The 23,680-nt window shown below is 58.1% G+C and overlaps 8 protein-coding genes across 8 annotated transcripts; 5 read left to right on the top strand and 3 right to left on the bottom strand.

Annotated features, from left to right (window-relative positions):
• Positions 1-429: 429 nt before the first annotated feature.
• Positions 430-3,070, top strand: P884DRAFT_191242 (OPT oligopeptide transporter protein-domain-containing protein; the record flags this gene model as incomplete). The annotated part of the gene is made up of 4 exons (XM_069437579.1): positions 430-693; positions 788-1,081; positions 1,161-1,607; positions 1,667-3,070. 4 exons carry the CDS (start codon positions 430-432, stop codon positions 3,068-3,070), a joined length of 2,409 nt encoding a protein of 802 aa, XP_069301170.1.
• Positions 3,071-4,136: 1,066 nt separating this feature from the next.
• P884DRAFT_191350 (Molybdopterin biosynthesis MoaE) lies at positions 4,137-4,801 on the bottom strand (the record flags this gene model as incomplete). The annotated part of the gene is made up of 2 exons (XM_069437584.1): positions 4,137-4,483; positions 4,648-4,801. The coding sequence occupies 2 exons, from the start codon at positions 4,799-4,801 to the stop codon at positions 4,137-4,139; spliced, it is 501 nt and encodes a 166-aa protein (XP_069301169.1).
• Positions 4,802-5,733: 932 nt separating this feature from the next.
• On the top strand, positions 5,734-8,690 carry P884DRAFT_274833 (uncharacterized protein; the record flags this gene model as incomplete). The annotated part of the gene is made up of 6 exons (XM_069442774.1): positions 5,734-5,857; positions 5,977-6,109; positions 6,186-6,448; positions 6,504-6,715; positions 6,790-6,850; positions 6,910-8,690. 6 exons carry the CDS (start codon positions 5,734-5,736, stop codon positions 8,688-8,690), a joined length of 2,574 nt encoding a protein of 857 aa, XP_069301168.1.
• A 103-nt stretch (positions 8,691-8,793) lies between these two features.
• On the top strand, positions 8,794-9,261 carry P884DRAFT_52533 (uncharacterized protein). Its single transcript, XM_069445944.1, has one exon. It carries the CDS (start codon positions 8,898-8,900, stop codon positions 9,198-9,200), a length of 303 nt encoding a protein of 100 aa, XP_069301167.1. The 5' UTR covers positions 8,794-8,897; the 3' UTR covers positions 9,201-9,261.
• A 722-nt stretch (positions 9,262-9,983) lies between these two features.
• P884DRAFT_191824 (aspartic peptidase domain-containing protein) lies at positions 9,984-11,672 on the bottom strand (the record flags this gene model as incomplete). The annotated part of the gene is made up of 1 exon (XM_069437620.1): positions 9,984-11,672. The coding sequence occupies one exon, from the start codon at positions 11,670-11,672 to the stop codon at positions 9,984-9,986; it is 1,689 nt and encodes a 562-aa protein (XP_069301166.1).
• A 3,575-nt stretch (positions 11,673-15,247) lies between these two features.
• Positions 15,248-20,068, top strand: P884DRAFT_266811 (uncharacterized protein; the record flags this gene model as incomplete). Its single annotated transcript, XM_069442056.1, has 2 exons — positions 15,248-15,854; positions 15,927-20,068. 2 exons carry the CDS (start codon positions 15,248-15,250, stop codon positions 20,066-20,068), a joined length of 4,749 nt encoding a protein of 1,582 aa, XP_069301165.1.
• Positions 20,069-21,294: 1,226 nt separating this feature from the next.
• On the top strand, positions 21,295-21,989 carry P884DRAFT_296695 (uncharacterized protein; the record flags this gene model as incomplete). The annotated part of the gene is made up of 3 exons (XM_069444434.1): positions 21,295-21,402; positions 21,664-21,686; positions 21,785-21,989. The coding sequence occupies 3 exons, from the start codon at positions 21,295-21,297 to the stop codon at positions 21,987-21,989; spliced, it is 336 nt and encodes a 111-aa protein (XP_069301164.1).
• A 283-nt stretch (positions 21,990-22,272) lies between these two features.
• On the bottom strand, positions 22,273-23,138 carry P884DRAFT_296694 (uncharacterized protein; the record flags this gene model as incomplete). The annotated part of the gene is made up of 3 exons (XM_069444433.1): positions 22,273-22,573; positions 22,626-22,854; positions 22,988-23,138. The coding sequence occupies 3 exons, from the start codon at positions 23,136-23,138 to the stop codon at positions 22,273-22,275; spliced, it is 681 nt and encodes a 226-aa protein (XP_069301163.1).
• Positions 23,139-23,680: the final 542 nt, after the last annotated feature.

Here is a 23,680-nt window from a genome sequence, read left to right as displayed (position 1 = left end):
TTGGAATTCTTTGCATACCGGTTCTCGCCAACCCCAAGCCCCGCTCAGCGATCTGCGCCGAGCGCGCGACAAGCCATGTTCACGCTCGCTCAACATTACCCGCCCCTGTCGTAACTGCACTTTGTGCTTTGTGTGCCTATATTGATTGCCTCGATCCCCTCCGATTGCGCCTTTTCCCTCTTTTTTTCATTTTTTTTTTATATTTTTGATATTTTCATTCCTCTTATTCGCTCACCCGAGGAGCGCACCTAGAAGAAGATCGGACGAACGAAGGCGAACGGTTTGCGGCGACGATTGGAACGGTCCCGACAAAAAGCCGACAGGAAGGGCACTGTTGGGCCGAATCGCTCTCGCCCTGCCTCGTCGCGGCGAAACGCACGAGCGGGCTCGGCCTCGCACGGCTGGGGAAGAAGATAGAGAGCGGGAGAGATGGCGTCGCGACTCATCCGGTCCCTCCGGCGGCGGCGGGAGGATGACGTGAAGCCGGACATGGAGGGATCGGTGGTGGGATCGGTTGAAGGGGGGCCCACGGGCTTCGCGTCGCTCAAGCAGTTCGAAAAGATGCACCGCTTCGACCCGAATCTACCCTTGGACGAGCTGGAGGAGGTCGACAACGCGCTGCAGACGGCCAATCTCGAGAAGGGGGCCGAGATTGAACAGATCCTGGCCGAGGATAACTCGCCATACCCAGAAGTGAGATCACTTGAGACTTGCAGATTGAAGACGTGAGAAGGAAGACGTGCGTGTGCGAGTGTTGCTAACCAACCGCCGCCCTCTTGCCATCCAGGTACGAGCCTCGGTCCGGAATTTCGACGTCGATATGCCTGTCAATACGATACGTGCCTGGACCATTGGCCTGCTCCTGTGCACGATTGGGTCCGCAGTCAACATGATACTGTCGCTCAGGAATCCCAGCATCTCCCTCACGACCTTTGTCATTCAGCTGATCGCGTACCCTTTGGGCCTTGCCTGGGACTTGATCTTCCCTGATCGAGTCTTCAATCTCTGGGGCCTCAAGTTCAACCTCAAGCCGGGGCCATTCAACTTTAAAGAGCACGTCATCATCGTGGTCATGTCGAATGTAGGTCTTATGTTGTTCCAGGTTCACGTCAGAAAAACGAGTCGCTGACTGTTTGCTCTCTTTTCTTCCTCTCTCCTAGGCTGCGTATGGCGGTGGTGCGCTCTACGCCTCCGATGTGATTATCGCTCAGCGCATCTGGTACCACCAGAACTTTGGTTGGTTATGGCAGCTCCTGTTCGGCATCACGACGCTCTGCACGGGCTATGGGTTGGCCGGACTGGCGAGGAGGTTCCTGGTCTGGCCTGCCGCCATGATTTGGCCGACCGATCTCGTCAACTGTGCCCTATTCTACACCCTACACGACCACTCTCCGACCGATCCGACACGGACCAACGGCTGGTCCATCAGCCGCTACAAGTGGTTCATGCTCGTCTTCTTCGGGTCGTTTTTGTGGTATTGGTTCCCCGGTTACCTGTTCCAGGGGCTCTCGTGGTTCTGCTGGCTCACCTGGATCTGGCCCGACAATGTCATTGTCAACCAGCTGTTTGGGGGCTACAGCGGCTACGGCCTGTTTCCCATCACTTTTGTGAGCAGTGACGCGTTTGGCACCCCTGATCCCAAAGACCCTGCTAACTTTATCATCAGGATTGGAGTATCATCTCCGCCTATGTCATGTCCCCGCTCATCCCGCCCTTCCACGCCATCGCAAACGTCGTGGGAGGCGTCACCGTCTTCTTCGTCATCATCTCGATCGGCATCCATTACTCGGGCATGTGGTACTCGGCTTACCTGCCGGTCCAGAACTCGCACGCCTACGACAACACCGGCAATCTCTACAATGTCTCGGCGATCCTTAACGACAAGATGCAGTTCGACGAGGCCAAGTACCATGCTTACTCGCCCCTATATCTCCCCACTCAGTTCGCCCTTGCCTATGGCCTCTCTTTCGCCGCCCTCGCCGCCGTCATCACCCACGTCGCTCTGTACCACGGCCGCGAGATTTGGACGCAGTGGAAGCTGGCTCGGTCGCAAGAGGACGACGTCCACATGCGGCTGATGAAGAAGTACCGCGACGCCGAGGACTGGTGGTACGCTCTGTTGTTCGTCATCATGCTCGGCCTTTCGTTCGCCGTCGTCTGCGCGTGGGACACCAACTTTCCCTGGTGGGCTTACGTCGTCTGCGTCCTGATCCCGCTGGTGTGGACGATCCCGATCGGCATCGTGCAGGCCATCACCAATATCCAGCTTGGCCTCAACGTTCTTACCGAGTACATCGTCGGCTACATGCTCCCCGGCCGCCCCCTCGCCATGATGATGTTCAAGAACTACGGCTATCTCTGCATGTCGCAGGCGCTCTACTTCGTCCAGGACCTCAAGCTCGGCCACTACATGAAGGTCCCCCCGCGCGTCATGTTCTGGTCCCAGCTGGTTGCGTCCATCTGGTCGGCCGTCGTCCAGATTGCCGTCATGAACTGGGCGCTCGAGACCATTCCCGACGTCTGCTCCGAGACCCAGGTGCACCAGTGGAACTGTCCCAGCGCCCGCGTCTTCTACACGGCCTCGATCATCTGGGGCGCCATCGGCCCCCGCCGCATGTTCTCCCACGGCGCCCTCTACAGCTCGCTGCAGTGGTTCTGGCTCGTCGGCGCCCTCGCCCCCGTGGCGACGTGGTTCCTCGCTCGCCGCTACCGCCGCGGCATCTGGCGCTACGTCAACATGCCCCTCATCTTTGGCGGTTCGGGCATGCTGCCGCCCGCCACCGTCTTCATCTACTACTGCTGGGGCATCGTCGGCACCGTCTTCAACTTCTTCATCCGCCGCCGCCGCACCGGCTGGTGGCTGCACTACAACTACGTCACGTCGTCGGCCCTCGACTGCGGCCTGATCGTCTCGACCCTCGTCATCTTCTTTGCGCTCTACCTCAGCGGCACCGAGGCGCCCAATTGGTTCGGCAACAGGGCCGCGCTGAGCACCATGGACATGCTCAACAAGGCGGTGCAGAGCCCCGTCCCGCCTGGGGAGACGTTTGGGCCAAAGACGTGGGTTTGAAGAGAGGGTCTTAACAGATTCTCTTTTCAATAGAAATGCTCTTGTTCCTTGTTCTTTGTTCTTTTTTTTTTCTGGTAATGCGATGACGGAGTGGGACGGAGTCTAGGAGTTTTCTCTATCTTTTGGGATGGGATCTAGCATGGTGGTATCTCTTTGTTTGTCTTTTTTTTTTGTTCCTTTTCGTATTCTGTTATGTTCCTCGGGTATTCACTTTATGAATGGTTCCTAGCCCTTGGACTGGAGAGGGGGCCACCCGTCGTTTTCCGGGAGAAGAAGAAGTGCTCTTTTCTTTCCGGCGACCGGGCGGATCGTATCAGCGGCGGTGTTGGGAGTTTCGCGTCAACAGCGTTCAGTCGGGTATCTTCTTGATGGCAGGGCTATGCCCTCGGCTTCAAACTGTATGTCCCGGCTTGATTGGAACGGCAGGTGGACAAAGCTAGCGTGGATATTGAGTTGAATGTGGGATGAATGATGGTTGGATGAACGTCATCTAATGCTCTCCCCACCCGACTACCCATTGGTGGGGTGTCATTAGACGTTAGGCTGGGGTGGTGGTGGTGGTGGTGGTTGTCGTCAACAATGGTGTACTTTCAATGGTAATGAGAAAGTGCTCTCTTCCTTCGTTGCTTAGTATCGCTCCTCGAGGCCTGGTCCGGATCTGCAGCGGATGTATTGTGGTTGAACCGGCAAGTACGGATTATATATGCACTTATCCTCACGAGTCCTTCTTCAGCACGAAAAGACCATATGCTCCGAAAACCACTGACGACGCGGGTGTTGATGTCACGAAAACCAGAACCTGGATGGGGTCTCCGCATGCCGCCGGAGAACCAGCTCAGATACTCTTATGTATGTATGCACATACATACATATATATATGTGCCGCGCAATCCAAATTCATGGCACCTCATCACTTCAAACCCCCCCCCCCCCCCGGGCCGGGGTGGGTTTATATGGCCTCGCTGGGAGGAGTAAAAAGAGGAGAAAAACATATATATATGATATATATGAACAGGAAGCAATGTGAAGAGAGGAGAGAGAGAAGAACAAGTGTATCCCTTCTTCCTCACCCGACCCGCTCTCCCTTCGCCGCATCCCGATTCGCCCTCCAGACGCCCTCGCCGCCCTCAAACTCCTCGCGCTTCCACACCTCCACGCGCGCCTTGCACTCCTCGAGCGCCTCCTCGCCGGCGCGCCAGGCGGCCTGCCGATGGGGCGCCGACACGGCGATGAGGATGCTCTCCTCGCCGACGGGCACCACGCCGAGGCGGTGGACCATGGCGATGCCCTTGAGCCCGTGCTTGGCCCGCAGCGCGGCGGCAATGTCCAGCATGGTGCGCAGCGCGAGCGGCGCGTACGCCGTGTACTGGAGCTCCCTGACCGGCTTGTTGTCGAACGAGTCCCGGGTCGTGCCTGCAGCCGACTCGAGTCGCAAGTCGTGCGTGTTGGTCGGGTCTGTCCTGTCTGATTCCAAGGAGACCAAGAGGGAAAGGGGGGGAAGGGGGGAGGAAGGGGGAGGAGAAAGGGGGAAGCAGGAAGAGAATGAGGGGAAGGGGGGGGGAGGGGTTGAGGCGGACCTGCAAAGAGGACGATGGCGCCTGCTTGTGGGGAGCGCACGCGATCGATGACGGATTGGATATTGAGCGGCGAAGAGGTCAGGGCGACGTAGCAGCCCTCCCCGGAGAGGGAGGAGACTTGGGTCTGCGGGGTGTCGGTGGTTGTGGTGGCCATGGTCGGTGCAGGTATGGTCGCTTCGCTCAGTCCAACCTGAGCCAACGAACGATCGGGTCGGGTCCGCGGTTGTTGGAGTGGTTTAGAAATGACCGTGAGGGACCTCAGGCTACCTATAACTTGATACTCCAAGGCGCCTTGGCCTGCACCTGGAGAGGTTGACAAGCTGGCACTTGGCTGTGTTGTCACAAATGCCTGCGGGCGGGACCTCGTCCGTGGAGAAGGGTTTAGGTCCGCCTTTGCTAGTGCGAGAGACTAAATCACGAAGCTGTGATTCTGAGATAACGGAGGTGTTCCGGCAGTCTATTACCGGTTATAAGGTGTAGAGGCACACCTAGCGAATGTGCGCGAGCGCAAGGAACGTGGAACGGGGGGGGTGAGTGATTGCAAGCAAATCTTGGAACTAAGCGGCTGCGAATAGGGAACTTGGCGTGTATTCCTGCGTCCTTTTTTTTTTCTTTTCTTTTCGTTTTTCCCTTTGTTTGCTTCTCGAAATTTTGAAGCACCAGGCAGAGTTCCCTAACAGGCAGTCCGATCGTTACTTTCCTTCTTCATCTTCACAGCTCCCACTTCAACCGTCGTTCACACAGCAAGTTGTCAAGAGCGATCCACTCCATTACCGTTATCGGAACCAAGCATATCACACTGTAATTGATTGGGCCCCCGGCAGAACTTCGGCAGTCGCCGTCAATGCTGGCGGGTGGCGGGCATCCCACCTAACGGACTTGACAAAGTGAGCTTCAGTACCGCCTGTATCCACATCCAAGTCCTCGATCCTCTTTTGTCTTTCGAACCCTTCGGTTGCAATTTGCAGCCCGATTTCCTGTGCGCAGCTGCAGGTTTACTTAGAGGGAAGGCGGATCGCATCCGCAAGACCGCTCTCTTACCGATTTCGCCGCTCCCTCTCCTCCGGTCCTCCGCGATCGCCAGCAATGTACCGAAGCGGACATCGTTCGGCGTCGCGCGATGGCGCCAGCTACCGCGATCGCCGCAGTCGCAGCCCCTATGCCCGCCGCTTCGACGACAGAGACGGCGACTACCGGCGGTCGAGGAAGGGTACTATAGCCCGCGCGATGAACCTTGGCGATGGCATTGCTTGAGTGCTTTCGATTGTCTGTCGGTCGAGCTGGAATTGGCTAACTTTGCGCTCTCCTCCCCCTCGCTGCCACCAAAAGATCCTCCAGATCCTCCAAGGGACTTGAACTACGATGACGGCGACGGTACGGACGACGACCACCGTGGGACCGGGCGGAACCGCTACCGTGCACCAAGAGACCGGTATTACGAGAACGACGACCCCGCTCGAGCGTAGGTCCAACCTCTACCTCCTCTTCTCCTCTGTTGCTCTCGGCATTTTCAAGTACTAACCATGAGACGTCTGCAGAGGCCACGTGGATCAGCATCCTTTTCGGGGTTCTGGCGGGTATCGGAGCTCCGTATCTGATCATCGTGCCTCTGGTCAACATCATGATAGACGTCACCTAGATCGCCGACGTTTAGGTGACTCAGGGCGTGCTATTGTCCTAAACGGCCTTCCTGAGGATGCCACCGAGCGAGATATTCTCTACGGTCTCGACTATATTACTAGGGACCGCCACTTCTCGAGCGATAAGGTGAGAATCGCTCGGGTTCGTAACGACCACAACGGTTAGCACCACCGGCCTGCCACGCCACAACACCCTTCAATTGCTCACTCTTACAGGCGGTCGCTCTGCCCTTGTCGAGTTTCATCGCCGATCGGACGCCGAATACTTCTATGACCGATACTACCCCGACGTCTCCTTCCCCCTGGAACATTCCCGCGGCATCGATTCTGAGCCCATCACAGCGGGAGTCACCATTCCAGACAACGGAGACGATATGGACTCGGCGCGTGACTCACGCAGGGACGACGATGGTTGGCAATGCGTCAAGGTAAGCACCCCTCACCCCTTCAACCCCTCGCGCCCTCCGCAAAGTGTCCCTGGAAGAGGCTAAACAATCAAAAGTGTGGCATTGTCAACTACCCCCACCGAGCTCTCTGTTTCAAATGTAAAGCCGAACGACCTGGTAAGCGGTTCTGCGGCCTTATCCCCGTCGTCTGCTCTACTTGCTAACCCGAGCAGAAGATGATTATGGCGATTCTTATGGCGATTCCGGCCCCGTCTTAACCGGTGAAACGGACGAGTGTCCGCAGCAGACTCCGTCTCAATATGTCGTCGTCCGGGACCTGGAAGGATCCGTTACCGAGGAGGTTCTCGCCAAAGGTGTCATGAAGCTGTTTGTCGAAAATTCGGAGCCCGCAAAAGAAGCCCCCAGCTCCACCAATAAGCTCAAATCGACAGCTCCCACAAACAGCACGGCTGGCCTCGGGGCGAAGCCTGGCTCGCTTCGTCGCGTTTTCCTAATGCGTGACCGCAAGACGAACCAGTCCTGGAGGTACGGGTTCGCCGAGTTTGCGACTGTCGAAGACGCCATAGCCGCCATTGCGAAGTTCCGGGCGTCTCCGAGATTTACGATCGCTTCCAAACCCGTCGTGGTAGCTTTCATCCATACTGGCGTCTTCATTCCTGCCTTTGACACTCCGGCAACCGAGAATCCGGAGTACTCGTTCACTCCCATCTACAATCCGGCCGTGCGCGTCAAGTACTGGGATGAACGGGCTTACCCCAGCGTCCGAGTCGTATCGACCGACCCGCTCCCGAGCGCGCCGGCCCCCGACCGCACTGCTGGCAGCGACGACGGCACCAAGTCCCGGCCTTCAAAGAAAGTGAAGACCGCCAAGGAGTCAGCCCCCGTCGCCAAGGTATCCATGATACCTCAGGTGCAGCTGTGGGCCAAGGCGTCGGCCCAGTTGCACGGCTCCAAACCGGTCACCGACGCTGCGTCGCCCTCCTCCCGAGAGCTCGAAGAGGTCAAGCTGGCTGTGACCCGTGGTGCTTCCGGCGAGGCCGAGGAAACTCAGCAAGACGGGCCGGTTACCCCGCAATGGGCTGATCGGTATCTCTCCTATGCCGACTGGGACGCCCTGGCCTGTCTTGCCTGCGGCTGGGAGCCGCCCACCCAGGCGGAGATTGATGAGCGCGGCTGGCCCCAGACCAGGGCCGACCTCCTCATAGAACATGAGGGGCGCGCCCACCAATTCTTTGGTGACGAGCAGGCCAAGGAAAAAGCCGCGGCGGCTCTCGCCGCTCTGGGTAGGGAGCCTCGCCAGGTTCTTCGCCGCACCCCGCGGCTCAAGTCTGAGCGCCTGCCCGTCTACAAGTCCTACGCTGACCTCGATCGTTTGCGCTGCGTCCTCTGCAAACGCATATTCAAGGAGGCCAGGCTGGTCTGGCTGCACGAGCAGCAGAGCGAGTTACACAAGCGCATGCTAGCCGACCCGCAGAATCGCGCGCGCGCAGCGGACGAGTTCAAGCGGATGGGCAAGAAGATGCGCATCGTCGAACCTGACGCCGAGTTCAAGCGGCTTTGGGAACTGCAGCGCGCTCGCTTCGCGCAGCCGCAGTACCGCGATCGGGCGCTCGAGCGACGGAGGGCGTTTGGCCAGCCGAAGCAACCCGTGGCCGTGCCGTCAACCGCCGCCTCCGTTCCGGAGAAACGCAAGGAGCCCGCCGCCGCAACGGCGGACAGCGACACCAAAGACCAACAGCCCGCTGCCAAGAAGTCCAAGGGCGCCGGCATGCTGGCCAAGATGGGCTGGACCCAGGGCGCAGGGCTCGGCGCCGAGGGTGCCGGCAGGACCGAGGCCATCTCGACCGAGGTGTATGCCCCTGGCGTGGGCCTGGGTGCCGAGGGTGGTAAGCTGGGCGATGCGAGCGAGGAGGCAGCGAGGAAGACGCGGGGCGATTTTGCATCATTTGTGCAAAAGACAAAGGAGAGGGCCAGGGAGCGGTTCGAGAAGATGTGATGTTCTCTCATTACTGCTCCTCTCTGTCTCTCTCTCTCTCTCCGCGATACCATGTATAACTAAACCCTCCTCGACAGGGGAAAAACGACTTTTTTTTTGGCTGGTTTTTATACGGCGGGTTCAGGCGGTGCATCAGGTATCATATACCCCGTAGCCCGAGGGCTTGATCATTCATGTAGATGTCTTGCAATTATACGGAGGCTGTCTATGAGCGCCTGTTATGTTTGGAACACTCGAAGCTTGCGGGTCAAGGCTGCAACCACTTGTAATGTCTTGGACGTCACTACGTGCCTTCTGAGTTTGATGGCACGTATGATTCTACGTTGGATCATTGGTACCAAGCAGGGTGTCGAAAGTTACCTGGCTCGAGCAATAACTACTTTCGTGCTCTTCGAGACCACAACTTGTCTTGGCAGAATCGGAGCCTGGCTTCCTATTCCTGACTACTCCCAACAGAGGTGCGAGAAAGAGAAGCGAGATTATCACTATCACGACGAGACACCGGCGTAATTGAATTTCCTAGGCAGACGGGGGTTGTTTACTCTTGTTTTGAGTCCTCCGCGTCTCACGCGATATATCTGTCATCTTATGCTGGTTATAGCAGCGCCCACAAGTCTGATACGAGTGACATTCCTAAGGAGCCTCGAACAACTTCAAGTAATCAGTCGCCAGAGGGGTTGAGTTGATCACATCTCCTTCCACCAGAGGTTTTGGCCCTGCCGATCTTCTTTGATGGATGGAACCCCCTTCTTCCCTTCCTTCTGAATAGGTGACTGGCCAACCTTCAGCCACACTGGCCGCTTCGAGTTTCTTGGGGAAGCTTTCGGAAGTGATCTTCCCCATGATACTCGGAGAGTTAAGACAGAGGAACGTGCGCTTGTCTGCGGCCTGTGTGTCTCGGGGGCGAGTGTGAGACAAGAGTGTGAGACAGAGTTGTTTGTGGAGCAACTTGGGGGGGGGGGGAATGACATCACGGCGTAGGTCATCCTGGTTGGGAATCAGCATAGAAGATGCTGGCTTTGATCTTGTTACATTTTGCAGTGCTCTAGAGACCATATCTGCCCAGTAGAGCTCCAATTTTTTTTTTTTTTTTTTTTGGTAATTGGTAGCCAGCTGAATCGATATCCTCGTTATCTGAACGGTGGAGTCCAGTCCAGCCCCATGGCATGCTGAGCGACGGCACAATAGGGGAACTGGCCGTTTCTATCTCGTTAGATGAATTATGTAGAAAGACAGAGCTGGTACATTCATGCATGTTGTTTAAAATAAAGCATATGGACGGGCGGGCAAACATCAGACTGCTATGAGTGCGCCCCCTAAGAGGATATACAGAGCCGTCACCGCAGCAACACCGACCAGTTCCCCGAGCAGGCCCGTTCTGACCGCCGTGAAAGCTCCGGCAGCCGCATTCTGCTCGGAGCCGGGCCGGGAGCTCCCGCCCGGGCCTCCGTAACCCGGGTGGCCATTGGCGGTGGCTGTCGGGGTAAAGGTCGTCTGCTGCGCCTCGACGCCCATCAGGCCGCTCGGGAGGCCACCACCGATCACCGTGCGCGTGCCCGCGTCGGCGCCCGCGCCCTCGCCTCTCTCGGAGGCGCCGTCGTCGTCGTCGGCGGCGGCGGTGAGCTCCACGATGGTGTTCGTGCTGCTGCTGCTGCTGTTGAGGTTGGCCTGGGCCAGGCCGATCTGGTAGTGCGACAGGTCGTAGACGACGTAGGCGGAGCGGAGAAAGGTGTCGCCCAGGAGGGTGAAGTTGGCCTCGCTCTGGCTGGAGGAGGCGGCGAAGCGGGTGGTCGACTGGATGCCGAAGACGCACCACCTCCTTTCGGTAGCGGGGGGGACTTTGTCGTCATCATCATCATCATCGTCGTCGTCGTCGTCGTCTTCGACTTCGTTGTTGTTCTTGCTGTTGGATTGGGGGTAGGTTGGCGGGAGGATATCGAGGATCAGATCGCCCAGCGGGACGGTGATGCTCGTTGTTGGGGTGAAGGTGAAGGTCAGGTGGAAGTCCGGATCGGTCCGGAGCAGGGGGTGGGAGCAGTCGATCAGGGTCATCTGGAGCCGGTCGTCGTAGAAGGTGTCGAGGGCCGTGTTGATGGGGTCGGCCAGCTCGTTGGGGAGGTAGGAGAGGGTGGTGCCCGAGTCGAGGACGGCCGGAGCGGGGTGGTTGAGGATGGCGGTCGGGATGGTGTGCCGGGAGCCGTTGGCGTAGGTAAGGGAGACGGAGGTGAAGTTGACTTCGAAGGAGGAGTAGTCGCGACCGCCTGGAGGCTTTTGCAGCGGGAGGACCCCGAGCGGGCCGATGAACTTGTCGGTGTCAATGCCGCCAAAGAGGAGGGTGCCCGAGTCGGCGCGCCGATCGTTGAGGTAGAGGGAGAAGGCTTTGCTCTTGATCAGGCCCTGGCTGTACATCTCGTCGATGATGTTGGGATACTTGGTGGATGCACGTTCGCTGATGTTGAAGCCAAGACCCAGGATGCCGGTGCCCCTGACGGCCTTGGTCACGCACGCCATCTGTAGCGAGCGGACGGTGACACCGCCGATGGTGAAGTGGTCGGTGATGTAGTCCCCCGAGGCGGTGCCGCCGTCGAGGTAGGTGATTTTGAACCCGGCCTCCTTCACCATCTTCTTGGACGAGCTCTTGGAAGGGTCGTAGGTGTCGGTACATGGCATGCCGTAGAAATCCTGCAGGGCCGGGCTGATACAGAGATCTGCCTCGTGGCTCAGCACCCAGGCGTCGCTGCTCCCCGTGTCTAGCAGCATCGTCAAGTTCTGTGGGGGGGTTCCGACCTGGACCTGCACGTAATAGCCGCCACCTGCGATGTTGTTGATGAGTCTCTCCGAGTACGTCTCCCGCCGGGTCAACGGAGGGAAGGAAAGGGGGGTGCGGTTGCCCGGAAGGCTTCTGCTAACGCTGAACTCGACAACATTTTTAGACGAGGAACCAGGAGCCAGAGCTAGCAGTATGGCGGATGAGGGCTTCATTTTTGGGGCTCGCCGGGAGCCGGTGCTTCTTGATGTCGTAGGCGGAGTGTCAAGACGGGGTCAACCTGTTCAGATTCCTTGTCTTCCGCCGTGGCCATGCCTCCGACCATTCGTTAGAGTGGCAGACTCGTTGGAAAGCGGAAGTTGGCGAGACGACAGAGAAGCGTAAAAACATGGTGGAGGCGGCGCTTGCTTGTGTAATTATGGTCAAGGGTCGGGTTTCCTAACCTCGAGGCCCGACTGTTATGGATGCCGAACCGTGAACGCCAAAAGGGGGAGAGGGGCACAAGGAGGAGTGAACGTTGATTTCCGGCACACCTTTCTGGACGAAGTCGCTCGCGGGTTTGTGAGCCCAGGCGAAAAAAAAAAATCACGGCCGGACGGGACCGCCCCCTCCCTTTCCCCTTGCTGGACTGGACGGAGATGCCATTTTATCCTCCCCGACTCCTGCTCCTTGGCGGTTTGGATCTTGTTGGGAGTAGCTTCTCGGCACGGTCTTGGGAGCGAGCAGAAATGTAAGAGTGACTCCAGGCGGGGCTTGGCGCCCAGACAGATCAGCGCTGTTGGGCGACGGCGGCGGTGGTGCCAAGTTGGTTCCGAGCCGCCGACAGCGTTCGTGGGCGCCGAGCTGATTCCAAAGGGGAGGCCCGTAGACGCACCGAGACTGCGCCCTTGGGTGGACGGAGGTGTTAGTGTATGGAGTACGGAGCAGCGTACTAACTATGTATGTACATCCGTATGCTGGTTTGGCCGAGCTCCCAACCACGCCCCCGGCATGGTGCCAAGACCGCGCAGCTCCTGTTGTGTCTGGGCGGGGCGAGCATTTCCAAGGAGCGGTCTAACTACTTTGCATGTTGACAATTTGGACGCACTGTACTCCGTACATACCTATGCATGCACGGATCCGTATGTGCAGTACAGAGCCGTGGGAGCGTAGTCAGGTGTGCGGGATACGTACGGGCGTACGGAGTAGAATCGAGGGGATTCTCACACCGGCGAACAGGACGCTGGTTCGCTAATCTTGGTACCGTACCCAGGGTCCCAGGGCCAACGAAGTTGTACGGACGTACAGTAGCAGCAACCAACCGCCGGCTGAGACTTGAGAGAGTCGGCGCCGAGACGGCCCAGCCAGTCGGATTGCTTCGGCAACAAGCGGACACCGCGCCGCTGTCGACTGCCGAACACGTTGGCTTGATCCTCCGGCCCCACGATCTCACGAGGACACCGAAATGGCCCTTCTGTTCCAGTCGCTTCCTCGTCGTGGGTTGCGGCGCGCGAGGTTCTCTCCGCAGGAGCGCGCAATCCGATACACTACGAGACTCCTTTTGAGGAAGGCTCGTTAAATTCATCTGAGAGCTTCCGAGATCCCTCGACCACTTTAACAGGGTCTCAAGTTCTCAAGTGATGCCCACAGTACAAGTCCTTGTGACTGCACGCTTGCACTGAGCCCTTGTGCGACCACCGTGTGCAGTAATCCGTAGTTAAATTGAATGACTTGTCGTGCGATGACGAGAGAGCCTCTCCAATGCTTCTTTCCTTTTCCTTGTTGTTCTGATCTGTTTTCCTTTCTCTTTGGAAATAGAGGACTCGGAACGACTTCCGGCATACAAAGGGGTTCACCCAGGTTGTTCGCGCAGTATTCGGTACATCCTAACGATTTTGTCGAGGTGTTCTCGGCTGATGGCAGGATGACGGGAGAAGATGGGGAAAAAAAAAAAAAAAGAAAAAAACTGGCGTCACCGGTAGGGAACCAGTACGGAGTACGGAGCACTCGACGCTCCAGCTGCTGACCGCGACTTTCGAAGTGCTCCAGACCGTTGCCCGCTAGTTAGTGGAGTGTAGTGTAAGGATTGTTGAAGATTATCCATACACTGAGCAGGGCTGACGGCGTAGCAACTACGGATTACTTGGTGCTAACTCAGTCGCGCAGGATCGGCAGGGATGGGCGGGGCCAAAGAACCGCAATCGGCGGCAAGAGCCGTCCTTGGAGCACTTGGGCTCAGTGAGAGTCGGGCTGCCCCACCGGGCTTTCGTCGGCATCGGATGATTTCGAACGATCCAAATGTCAGAGCAGATCAATCACAATCCATCTACTTAGTAATAATGTACAGTGGAGGAGGTGGTCGAGACAGGAAGAGCAAGAACGCAAGAGAATGCACGAGAATGATTTAACATAAAATCCTACACTCTCAAGTACAGAGTGTGGAGGTTACGCGCAGACATAGGCACATCTACTTATGCATGTAACAATCCGGTTCGGGCAATATTAGGTACAGTACTGCGTAGTAATAAGTGTACGGATATCGGTCAGAAGACACAGAGCTGGGACCGACAGTTCAATGGCTTTCCCCAGAATGCTCCGTACTAACGAACGGTAACAAGCACGCGGAGATGTCAAGCTCGGCGCTAAATGGACCGAGCGAAACCTGGAGTTTGGTAAGGTGAGTAGATTCTCAGGGAGCTACACGCCTGCTATGTACTATTCCTACTACCTTACTTATACCGTACCGAAGTAGAGATATAGCTACAAACTGACTCGAAATTCTTGGTTCTTCGCTGCCGCACTATTATACACTTCTGCGATTAACATTTGCCCGGTGCAAAGCTTGGAGCCAACAATGTGTGCCCGGCAACTGAGGGGCTACGGGGCCGTGCTCTGTAATCCGCATGTAACTATCGATAATACGCATAGGTGAAACCCGCGCTCTATTAGGTTACTTCATGCAATATGCGCAAAAGCTGCTCGATACATTACCTCACCTACAGACCGCCGGCTTTAAGACGAAAATAGTTTGAAGCACGAGTTGCACTACACGCTATAGTTGCCCGAGGTCTCAGGTAGCTAGGCACCTAGCTGGCTACCTAAGTAAAGTACCTCCCTATACACACGCGAATGTGAGCAGCAAAAGTTGTCGGGTTCCACGCCCCCACATGCTGCAAAGCGGACCGAAGGTGGCCGGGGTTCATGCAGCATCGAACTGGCAGTGACGACCCGCTGCGCGATGAGGAGGCGTTTGGCCTGATAGTTTCCCGTGCATCTTTTTGGCCTGATTCCTGCCCGGGTAGCGATTTACGCAGAAGAGCCACGGGGCCACCCCAAAGTCTCAACCCTGCATTTGGGCCGGCCGGAACTCCGCAACTCCAGTTCCCCGGCCATCCATCCCACCACGATTCCCGGTCCTTTTCTCAAGTCAAGCCACCGTCGACTGCAGCTGCATTGCATAGTCTCGAGCTAATTCAACTATACGGGGTACCTACTCCCCGTATCGGAGAGCGTGCACGCGGGTGCTGCAGACAGGAGGAGCACGGAGAGCCCCGATAGAACCTGAGCCAACCGACGACGGGGAGAGGCTCTGGCTCCGCCGCTTGCAGAGCTCTCTCTGTCTCCCACTCTCGCTTCCTGCTTCCTTCCGGATATCGAGATCATCGAGATCATCGAGCGCACAGCCGCGAGAACATGCAGGTGCGCGCTGCCACGACCCCGCGGCTGCCGATTCGAGCCTCGACCCGCTTCTAGCGCCAGCGGCTCGCACCGAGAGAGAGAGAGAGAGAGAGAGAGAGAGAGAGAGATCACGATGCATCCCTCCATTCTAGACACCAGCATCATCGACTTGCTCGAGGCCGACCCGCGACCGTCCCTGATCGTCGCCCTGACCCCTCACCCGCCCACCGTCGTCTACACGAACCCGGCGTTCGCAGCCTATTCGTCCCTCCTGGACCTGATCACCGCCAAGGGCGACGATTCCGGGCCGCTGTGGGAATGGATTACCGGGGGAACGTATAGCCCGACGCAGCCGCGTTCGGAGGCCCCGCCAAACGGCAGCCGGGCGCCCGCCGCGTCCTTCTCCTATTCCAACATCTACTGGACCCGATCGGTCGTCCATGAGCAGATGGTGGTCGTGGGTGCAAACGAGCAGGTCCCGCCGTCTCAGCCGCGCGACCTGCTGCTGCCGAGGCGCATCGTGCCCGTGGAGAATGAAGCGGGAACCGCGGCGGCCGAGACCTCTGCCCCTTCCATCCCGGTTCTCGATGTTGAATCCCGTCCCAAGTCCACCCCGGCCGCATTGCCGGTCAACCCAAAGGAGCGGCCGGAGAGGCCGCCCTCCCGGGCAGAGGCCGTGCAGTCCGTCGGCCGGACGATATCCGAGCCCACGTGGATATTGCCCGACACCACCACCCCAGGTATGTTTTGTCTGCAGATGCCGACGGCCGTTCTGAGGCGAAGACAGCAAAGCAACTGACCTCCCATACCAGAGCAACGCCCGTTCCTCGACGACATCAACAGCGTGGACTGGGCGCAGACGCCGCTCGGCCCCATGCGGACCTGGCACCGCAAGCTTGACGAGACCATCAACCAAATCCTCGTCGACAGCCGGCCCATCGCCGTCTACTGGGGCCCGTCCTACACCACTGTGTACAACGAAGCCTTCAGCAAGCTCTGCGGGTCAAAGCACCCTTCCATGCTGGGCATGCCGGTTCAGGAAGCGTGGGCCGAGGCGGGCCAGCGCCTAAGGGAAACCATGCGCGCCATCTCCCCGAACACGAAGGGCGCCGTCGAAGATGAGTGGCGATTCTTTGTCGAGAGAGAGTCCGAGGTTGAGGGTGGTGAACCCTGGCTCGAGGAGACGTATCTGAGGTGGTCCATGATTCCTATCGTGGAAAACAACCAGTGCCTTGGCTTCATGCACCCCGTCGCCGAGACAACGAGCGTGCGTCTCTGGGAAAGGCGCATGAAGATGCTCATTGAGCTTGGCGAGGTCCTGGTCACGGCAAGGGACGTTGAAAGCTACTGGGAGAAGGTGATCCAGGAGCTCGCCGCCGTCGAACCGCGCTACGATATTCCCTTGGCAATCCTGTACACGGTCCAGGACGACACGGAGACCACTGATGCTGCATCATCATCATTGTCATCATCATCATTATCCTCCTCCTCCTCCTCCTCCTCCTCCTTGTCCTCGTCCGCCGCTGGCCCCGCCAAGATATGCCGGCTTGCCGGCACTTTGGGCGTCCCAGAGAACCACCCAATAGCGCCCGAGACCATTAACCTGCGAGCCAACAGCGAGCCTCTTGCCTCCTCCTTCAGTCGCGCCATCGATGCGCCGCATCCCATTCTGCTGCAGACAAGCGACGGTACGCTTCCCCAAGAGCTCCTCGAGGGACTGCAGTGGCGAGGCTTTGGCGACGCCTGCCGAGCTGCCGTCATCTGCCCCATCCGACCGACCAAGGAAGAGAGCGTGATGGGATTCCTCCTCCTGGGCCTCAACCCTAGGCGTCCGTACGACAACGACTACCGCCAATACATTTCCCTCCTGAGCCAGAAGTTGGCCACCTCTCTGGCCTCCATTGTCCTGCTCGAGGAGGAGGCTCGGAGAGGCCGGAGTGCCGCCGAGCAGGCCGCGTTCGACCAGGCCATGCTCAAAGAAAAGCTCGAGGTGCAGACCAAGGAGGCCAATGAGTCGCTGCAGATGTTCGAGGCTGTCGCCGAGTTCGTCCCCGTCGGCATGAGCTTCGGCGATCCAGAGGGGAACATCACGTACGCCAACGATGCCTGGTACAAGATCACCGGGTACCCCGGGACCGGGCCGGTGGCCAACCACGGCTTCCTCTCCTGCGTCAAAGAGGAAGACCACGAGATCATCATCTCCGAGTACGAAAAGCTCAAGACCGTCCGCAACGTCGAGTTTGAGTTTCGCGTGAGGTGCCAGGACGACGCAGCCGAGGGAGGAGACCTCTCGCCGCCCCTGGCGCGCACGTCGCCGAGCTTCGAGAAGGAAGACATCGACCTCGTCTCGCTGGAGGCCGTGAAAGAACGCCACGTCTTGGCCAGCGCTAGGGCGGAGTATGCGGCCGACGGGAGTCTGGTGCGCGTGCTGACGTGCCTGACGGACGTCACCCCCCAGAAGAGGGTGGCCGGCGAGGCTCTGCGCCGCGCACAACAAGCCGAGAACCTCAAGCGCATGGCAGAGTTTGCCACCGTCGGCCTGTACGACATGGACCTCGACGGGCGCCTGCTCGGTGCCAACACCGTCTTCTTCGAGATGTGCGGCTTGCGCAAGGTCGACCCGGCCGTGGTCGACGTGAGGCCTTGGCAGAGCTGCGTGCACAAAGAGGACTTCTCCGTGCTCACCGAGAAGCTCGAGAAGATGGTGCGCGAGGACAAGGTGCAGAACGTCGAGGTCAGGCTCAACACCACCTGGACGGCCGACGACGGCTCGGGCCGCAAGGTTGTCGTGCCGCGGTGGGTCCAGGCGACCCTGCTCCCGGTCAAGACGCCCGAGGGGAAGATTCAGAGCTTTACCGGCTGCCTCAGCGACGTGTCGCTGCAGAAGTGGCAGTTGGATTGGGAAAAGGAGCGGAAAGAGGAAGCCATCGAGTCCAAGCGGCAGCAGGAGAACTTCATCGACATGACGTCGCACGAGATGCGGAACCCCCTGAGCGCCATCATCCACTGCGCGGACGCCATCACCGCGACGCTTTGCCGTGTCCAAGAGCTTCTCGACAGCAGTGGCATTGGCGGCGGCGGCGGTGACGTTCCCGATCTCGCCAGGAAGGAAGAGGCCGAGGCGCGCATGGGCGAGGCGAACGAGGATTGGGCGACCGAAGCCCGGGAACTTGTGGACAACTGCATCGACAACGCCGAGACCATCGTCACGTGCGCGCAACACCAGAAGCGCATCGTCGATGATATCCTGACAATGTCAAAGCTGGATTCGAGCCTGATCTCCATCACCAGGGTCATGGTTGACCCAATCAAGATGGTCAAGGAGGCCCTCAAGATGTTCGAGGTGGAAGCTCGGCGGGTCGACATCAACCTGAGCATGGTTGTCGACCCGTGCTACCACGAGCTCGGCATCAAGTACCTCGTTTTCGACCCGTCTCGTCTGAAGCAGGTCCTGATCAACCTGCTCACCAACGCGCTCAAGTTCACCAAGACCGGGCCGACCAGGAACGTCACGGTAGCCGTGAGCGCCAGCCTCACCGAGCCCACCGAGGCCACCAGCAAGGTATCCTTCATCCCGCGTTCCCAGGAGTCCCTGGGGGAGGAGATCCACGACCACCCGGTCCCCGTCGACCACGCCAATCCAGTGTTCCTGATGTTCGAGGTCGAAGACACGGGCGAGGGTCTGACGGAGGAGGAGAAGAAGAGTCTCTTCCAACGCTTCGTCCAAGCCTCGAGCCGCACCCACGTCAAGTACGGAGGTTCCGGTCTCGGCCTCTTCATCAGCCGAAGGCTGGCCGAGCTACAGCACGGCTCCATAGGTGTCAGCTCCGAACCGGGTGTCGGCAGCACCTTCGCCTTCTACATCGAGGCTTACCGGCCAACCGAGGATGCCCTGCGCGAGGCAGAGGCCAGCGGGACCCTTTCCGACCCAGCCGTATCGGACCTGCGAGCGGACGCCAGCTTGAGCAGAAGGGGAAGCAACAGGCGCGCCATCAGCACCAGCACGCTCACCAGCGAGTCTACCATCGCCATGCCAACCACCTCGGGCACCAGCCCTACCGCCACCGCGGCAGTGACCCCCACCAGCGAGACTGGTGGGAGCCCGACCCCAGTGGTGTCACCCGCACCGCAGATCACAGGTGTCTTGGTTGTTGAAGACAACCTCATCAACCAGCAGATCACCCGCCGCGGTCTGCTCAGCATGGGCTTCACCGTCGATGTCGCGAACCACGGCATCGAAGCCCTCGACAAGCTACGCCGAACGGACCGCTATCACCCTGCCACCTCTTCCTTGGCTTCCACCACTCCGGGAACGGGTGCGGGTGCGGGTGCGGGTGCGGGTGCGGGTGCGGAAGGATCTTCATTCCCCTTCCCCTCTAGCGCGAGCAGTCTGTCCTCCTCCACCACCACCACCACCTCCTTCTCCTCCTCCTTCTCCTCACCATTGCCACTGCCATCGCCGCCGCCACCAGCACCAGCATCATCTGCCCAGTCCATAGGCTTCGGCAATACCAGCAGCGCCCTGACGCCGCCCGCACAGCCTTTCCCACTGTCGATGATCCTGATGGACATTGAAATGCCCATCCAGGACGGGCTCACGTGCACCCGCAATATCAGGGAGCTGGAACGCGCGGGCAATATTGTCGGAGGGAGGATCCCCATCATTGCCGTCAGCGCCAACGCCAGGATGGAGCAGATCCTGGAGGCCAAGGAAGCCGGTTGTGACGATGTGCTGGTGAAGCCGTATCGCATGCCCGAGCTGCTGGAGAGGATGAAGACGGTGATGGGGAGAGTGGTTGGTTCCGAAGGTGAGAAGGCGCCGGAGCGTGAGAGCGCGGATACTCCTGCTAAAGGTGCTGCAGAAGGCCGGGGGGTTATCAAGATGGAGGGGCCGACGAAGGAGGAGGAGGAGATGGAGGAGGAGGGGGGAGATGGTATAGGGAAAGTGAATTGAGCGAGAGGAGAGGAACTGAATCGAAGAGGGAGGTAAGACGATGGAAAAGAAGACAAGAAAAAAAAAGGGATAAAAAGGTAAGAACGGGAGGCAAAAGAAAGAGAGAGGGGAGAGGATAGGTTGGTTCTGATGTTTTCCATTATGGGATTGGTCCAGTTTGGAGAACGGCAAGGTAAGTTTATCGGGGGAAGAAAATACAAAGACCAGGGAGACGAACCATGGCGCAAGCAATGATTCAAGGGCGGGAGCAACAAAGACTTTCTTTGGGATTTCATCGTCGGTGTTGATGAAGGGAAGGGTTGGCGCGGGACTACATAGCATTGCATGGTGATGGGTGTTTTGGCGGTCATGGATCCTTTCTTTTTTTTCTTTTTTTTTTCTTTGTTTTTTTCTATGCGCACCTTTGCTGCGTTGTATTCGGGGCTGGTCTCGCTCATCTACTCTGTTATGTGGGATGGAGATTGCGGATACCCTTTGCTTATGAAGTAGAAGTAGTATTTAAAATAACCTGCATTAACGTTAAGTGCTTTACATCCGACTGACGACAACCCTTCTTCTTGGTATGTGCTAAAGTTGATGAACCAGCCACATGTTAGCTAGCTGTAAGCCGTGGGTACTGTACGCGTATCGGCTCTGCGCATACAGCTGAGGCACCTCGGTGCGGGAAGCGTCTGTCTTTGCTGCGTCAAGCAAAATCTTTTACAGGAATACTCCCGTACTGTGTGCACAGGACAGATCAGCGCTCCGAGCCGCTCATTGCTATGCTCGCCACCCAATGCCGTGTAACTCCTGGGGCAGGAGGAGGTGAAGCCCGCCTGTGATCCCCAAGGCGACGAACATTTCCTCCCCATGTTTGCAAGCGTGCCGGAATGCATCCTGATACACTGTCATTTCGATGATCCGACACGGGAGTGGTTATGGGCCGTCTTCGGGACGCGGGATGCGGGATGCGGGATGCGGGATGACGACGAGCTTGTGCAAGCCCTAGGATCTGCTAGTCGATGCGCACAGGAGGACGTGGGATTCTCTTCTTTTCGATGTCATAATGTGTAGAGGAGTGTTGGGGGCGAGATGTACATAAGTGATGCGCTTCCTCCTCTTGTTTGTTGTTATCTTGGCTCTTTTTTTTTTTTTCTTCTTCTTTCTTTAGTTCTTATGATATAACTGTGCCACCTCACAAGACACATTCCCAGAAGATCAAGAAGAAGAAGAAGAAAAAAAAGAAGATGCCGGTGCTTCAGCGCGATACCTTGTTCAGGCTTGCTGGTGGGAACGAGCAGGATCGGGACCGGCTGATCGAAGCATACCAAGTGCTGGCGCGGGAGGCCAGAAAGGTGCGTGTCTGATGTCTCTGCTCGGCTCGTCTTCGTGGTTTCCGAGTTGTTTGAACGCTTTTGAGATCTCTGAAGGGCTGCTCGATGTGCTCTTGGTTCAAATATCAATGTTTCGATGCTCTTTTAGATTTTTTTTTTTTTCCTTTTTCCCGCTTCTTCTTCGAGAACTTGTCCACGGTGCTGCTGGACCACACCTTATATTCTCTCGCAAAGCTTTGGTGTCCTCCCAGCAGAAACTAACAATACCTTGCTCTCCACTAGGATGGGAAACCTTACATTGCTGAGTAATACCTCCTTGGCCTTTCGCTTTGTCTCGTTTGGGCCCTCCACGTCCATGGAGTAGGTAATGAGTGGTCAAAGAGGGTTGGCTGACCGGGCACAGCGTCGAGGTTCGACCGCTGCTAGATCACAAGGCCTCTCAGGGGTATACACTGAGGGCGCGGACGTCATTCGCCAGCGAGGAAGACATGCGATACTTTGACAGCGAGTGCCCCGCCCATAAGGCCCTCAAGGAGCGGGTGAGGAGCCTACGGAGTGTGCTGGCGCCGCCGCTCGTCCTGGTGACCGAGCTGAAAGAGTCGGTCTGAGAAGACACCGGAGGGAGGAGATGGGGGAGGGGGAGTGTATCGTCAGAAGTCCGGGAGGGTGGGCAACAACAGGATGCGGATTTGACCGCCAATGCTGAGAGAGCCTACACTGTTAGCTTGGAGAGAAAGGGCTCCGTCGAAGAGAACAGAGAAATGGTTACTATGCTGAGTCAGGATGCCAACTATATATACACCATACACGACTCGAAGAGTGAACCAAAAAAAAAAAAAAGAAAAAGAAAAAGAAAAAGAAAAAGAAAGAAACTTACACGCGTGGGTCACGCTATCGATCGGTTCTCTTGCCATCTTTCAAGCAGCCCTCCTGCCCCTGCCCCTGCCCCGTCATCTCGACTCTCGCCTTCAACCCCCGCAACCAGGCATCGAAGCCCCGCTCGACCTGCCTTCCGACGGTCAGCCGCACCACGGGGGCCAGCGGGCCGTAGAAGGTCTCCCAGCAGTAGTACTGCGTCCCGGGCGGGCGGCCGTCGCCGGCGACCTCGACAAACTCCTGCACGCGCTCGGAGCGGAGCATCGCGGCCGGCATGAGCAGGCTGTGGCGCTGCTTCCAGGCGATGCGCCAGCCCCTGCGGCGGCGGCCCCCTCCCGCAGCGGGGGGGGGGGGGGTTGGGGGGGAACAAGCCGTCCCGGGGGTCCTCCTCGTCGATGGGCTCCAGCACGCTGACCTCGAGGGCGGTCGGGCGGCCGGGCTTACCGTCGGGGCCCTCCGGGTCCAGGTGGACGTCAAAGGTGAATTGGGTGCCGAGCCGGAGGAACGTGTCTGGGCATGGCCCGTCGTCGCTGTTTCTCGCCGCCGCGGGCTGGGCGTCGATGGTGCATTTCCGGCAGAAGCGATTCCAGGCGGGGTCTTTGTCGGGAGAATGAAAAAAAATCATAGGTCAGCGCCAAGGGAAGAAGAGACAAGAAGGATGGATGGAGATGGGGCGAATGGGTGGGCTTTATGTATGTACATCCGTACTACTGTACGGTACAATACATACACTCTGACGCGGCCGTTACCACATCCAGACACTCTTTCGGCGTGGCAGCGATGCGGGAGGAGCATGAGACGCTGAAAGACCCGCCAAAACCATAAGTGATGGTGGGAATTGGCGGGCCCGTTACGGCGTGGGAGGATGGTTCGTCTGGCATGGTTCGGGTTGCTGACTGGTTGGCGAGGCTCGGGGCAGTCTGCGCGAGATTTCGTGTTGTGAGCCGGATCGGTCTTCGAGGCCAAGACGCCGGGAAGTAAGAGGTCTCAGCGCCCCAGGAACCCCCTGTTGTTAGTGCTGCCTGTACAGTGGGGCGAGGGTGGGAGAAGCCGCTGTGGACCTAGCGGCGTAAGATGCTGGGGGAAGCGGGTCACCCCGATTCCAGGGTGCCTTACCTTCCCGCGCAATTACCTAGCCTGTTCCCGATTACTGGCCGTTTTTAACTTGAACCGTACGTAAATCCGTACATACCTCAAATGCCCCAAAGATTGCGTTGCGGTGCGCTGCCACCGCCTCATCCAGCAACTCTTCCGGCAGCAGCGGCAGGGGAGACGGGCTGTCCAGCAGAGAAGAAGAGGAAGAGGACGATGAAGAAGAGAGGAAAGAGGCTGGAAGCCCCGAGTCCGGGAATGGCATCCGCCACGCCGATCCGCGCAAGGGACCTTGCCGAACACGATAGTATTCGTTTGCTGAGAGTCAGCA

This window comes from Thermothelomyces heterothallicus, assembly GCF_042370625.1.
Source record: "Thermothelomyces heterothallicus CBS 202.75 unplaced genomic scaffold P884_scaffold_2, whole genome shotgun sequence".
NCBI lineage: Eukaryota > Fungi > Ascomycota > Sordariomycetes > Sordariales > Chaetomiaceae > Thermothelomyces > Thermothelomyces heterothallicus.
This window is presented reverse-complemented; position numbering and strand designations above follow the sequence as displayed.

Bases quoted from the DNA above. Each gene is read 5' to 3' on its own strand.
- P884DRAFT_52533 (XM_069445944.1), top strand. From the start codon at position 8,898: ATGAGCGCCTGTTATGTTTGGAACACTCGAAGCTTGCGGGTCAAGGCT.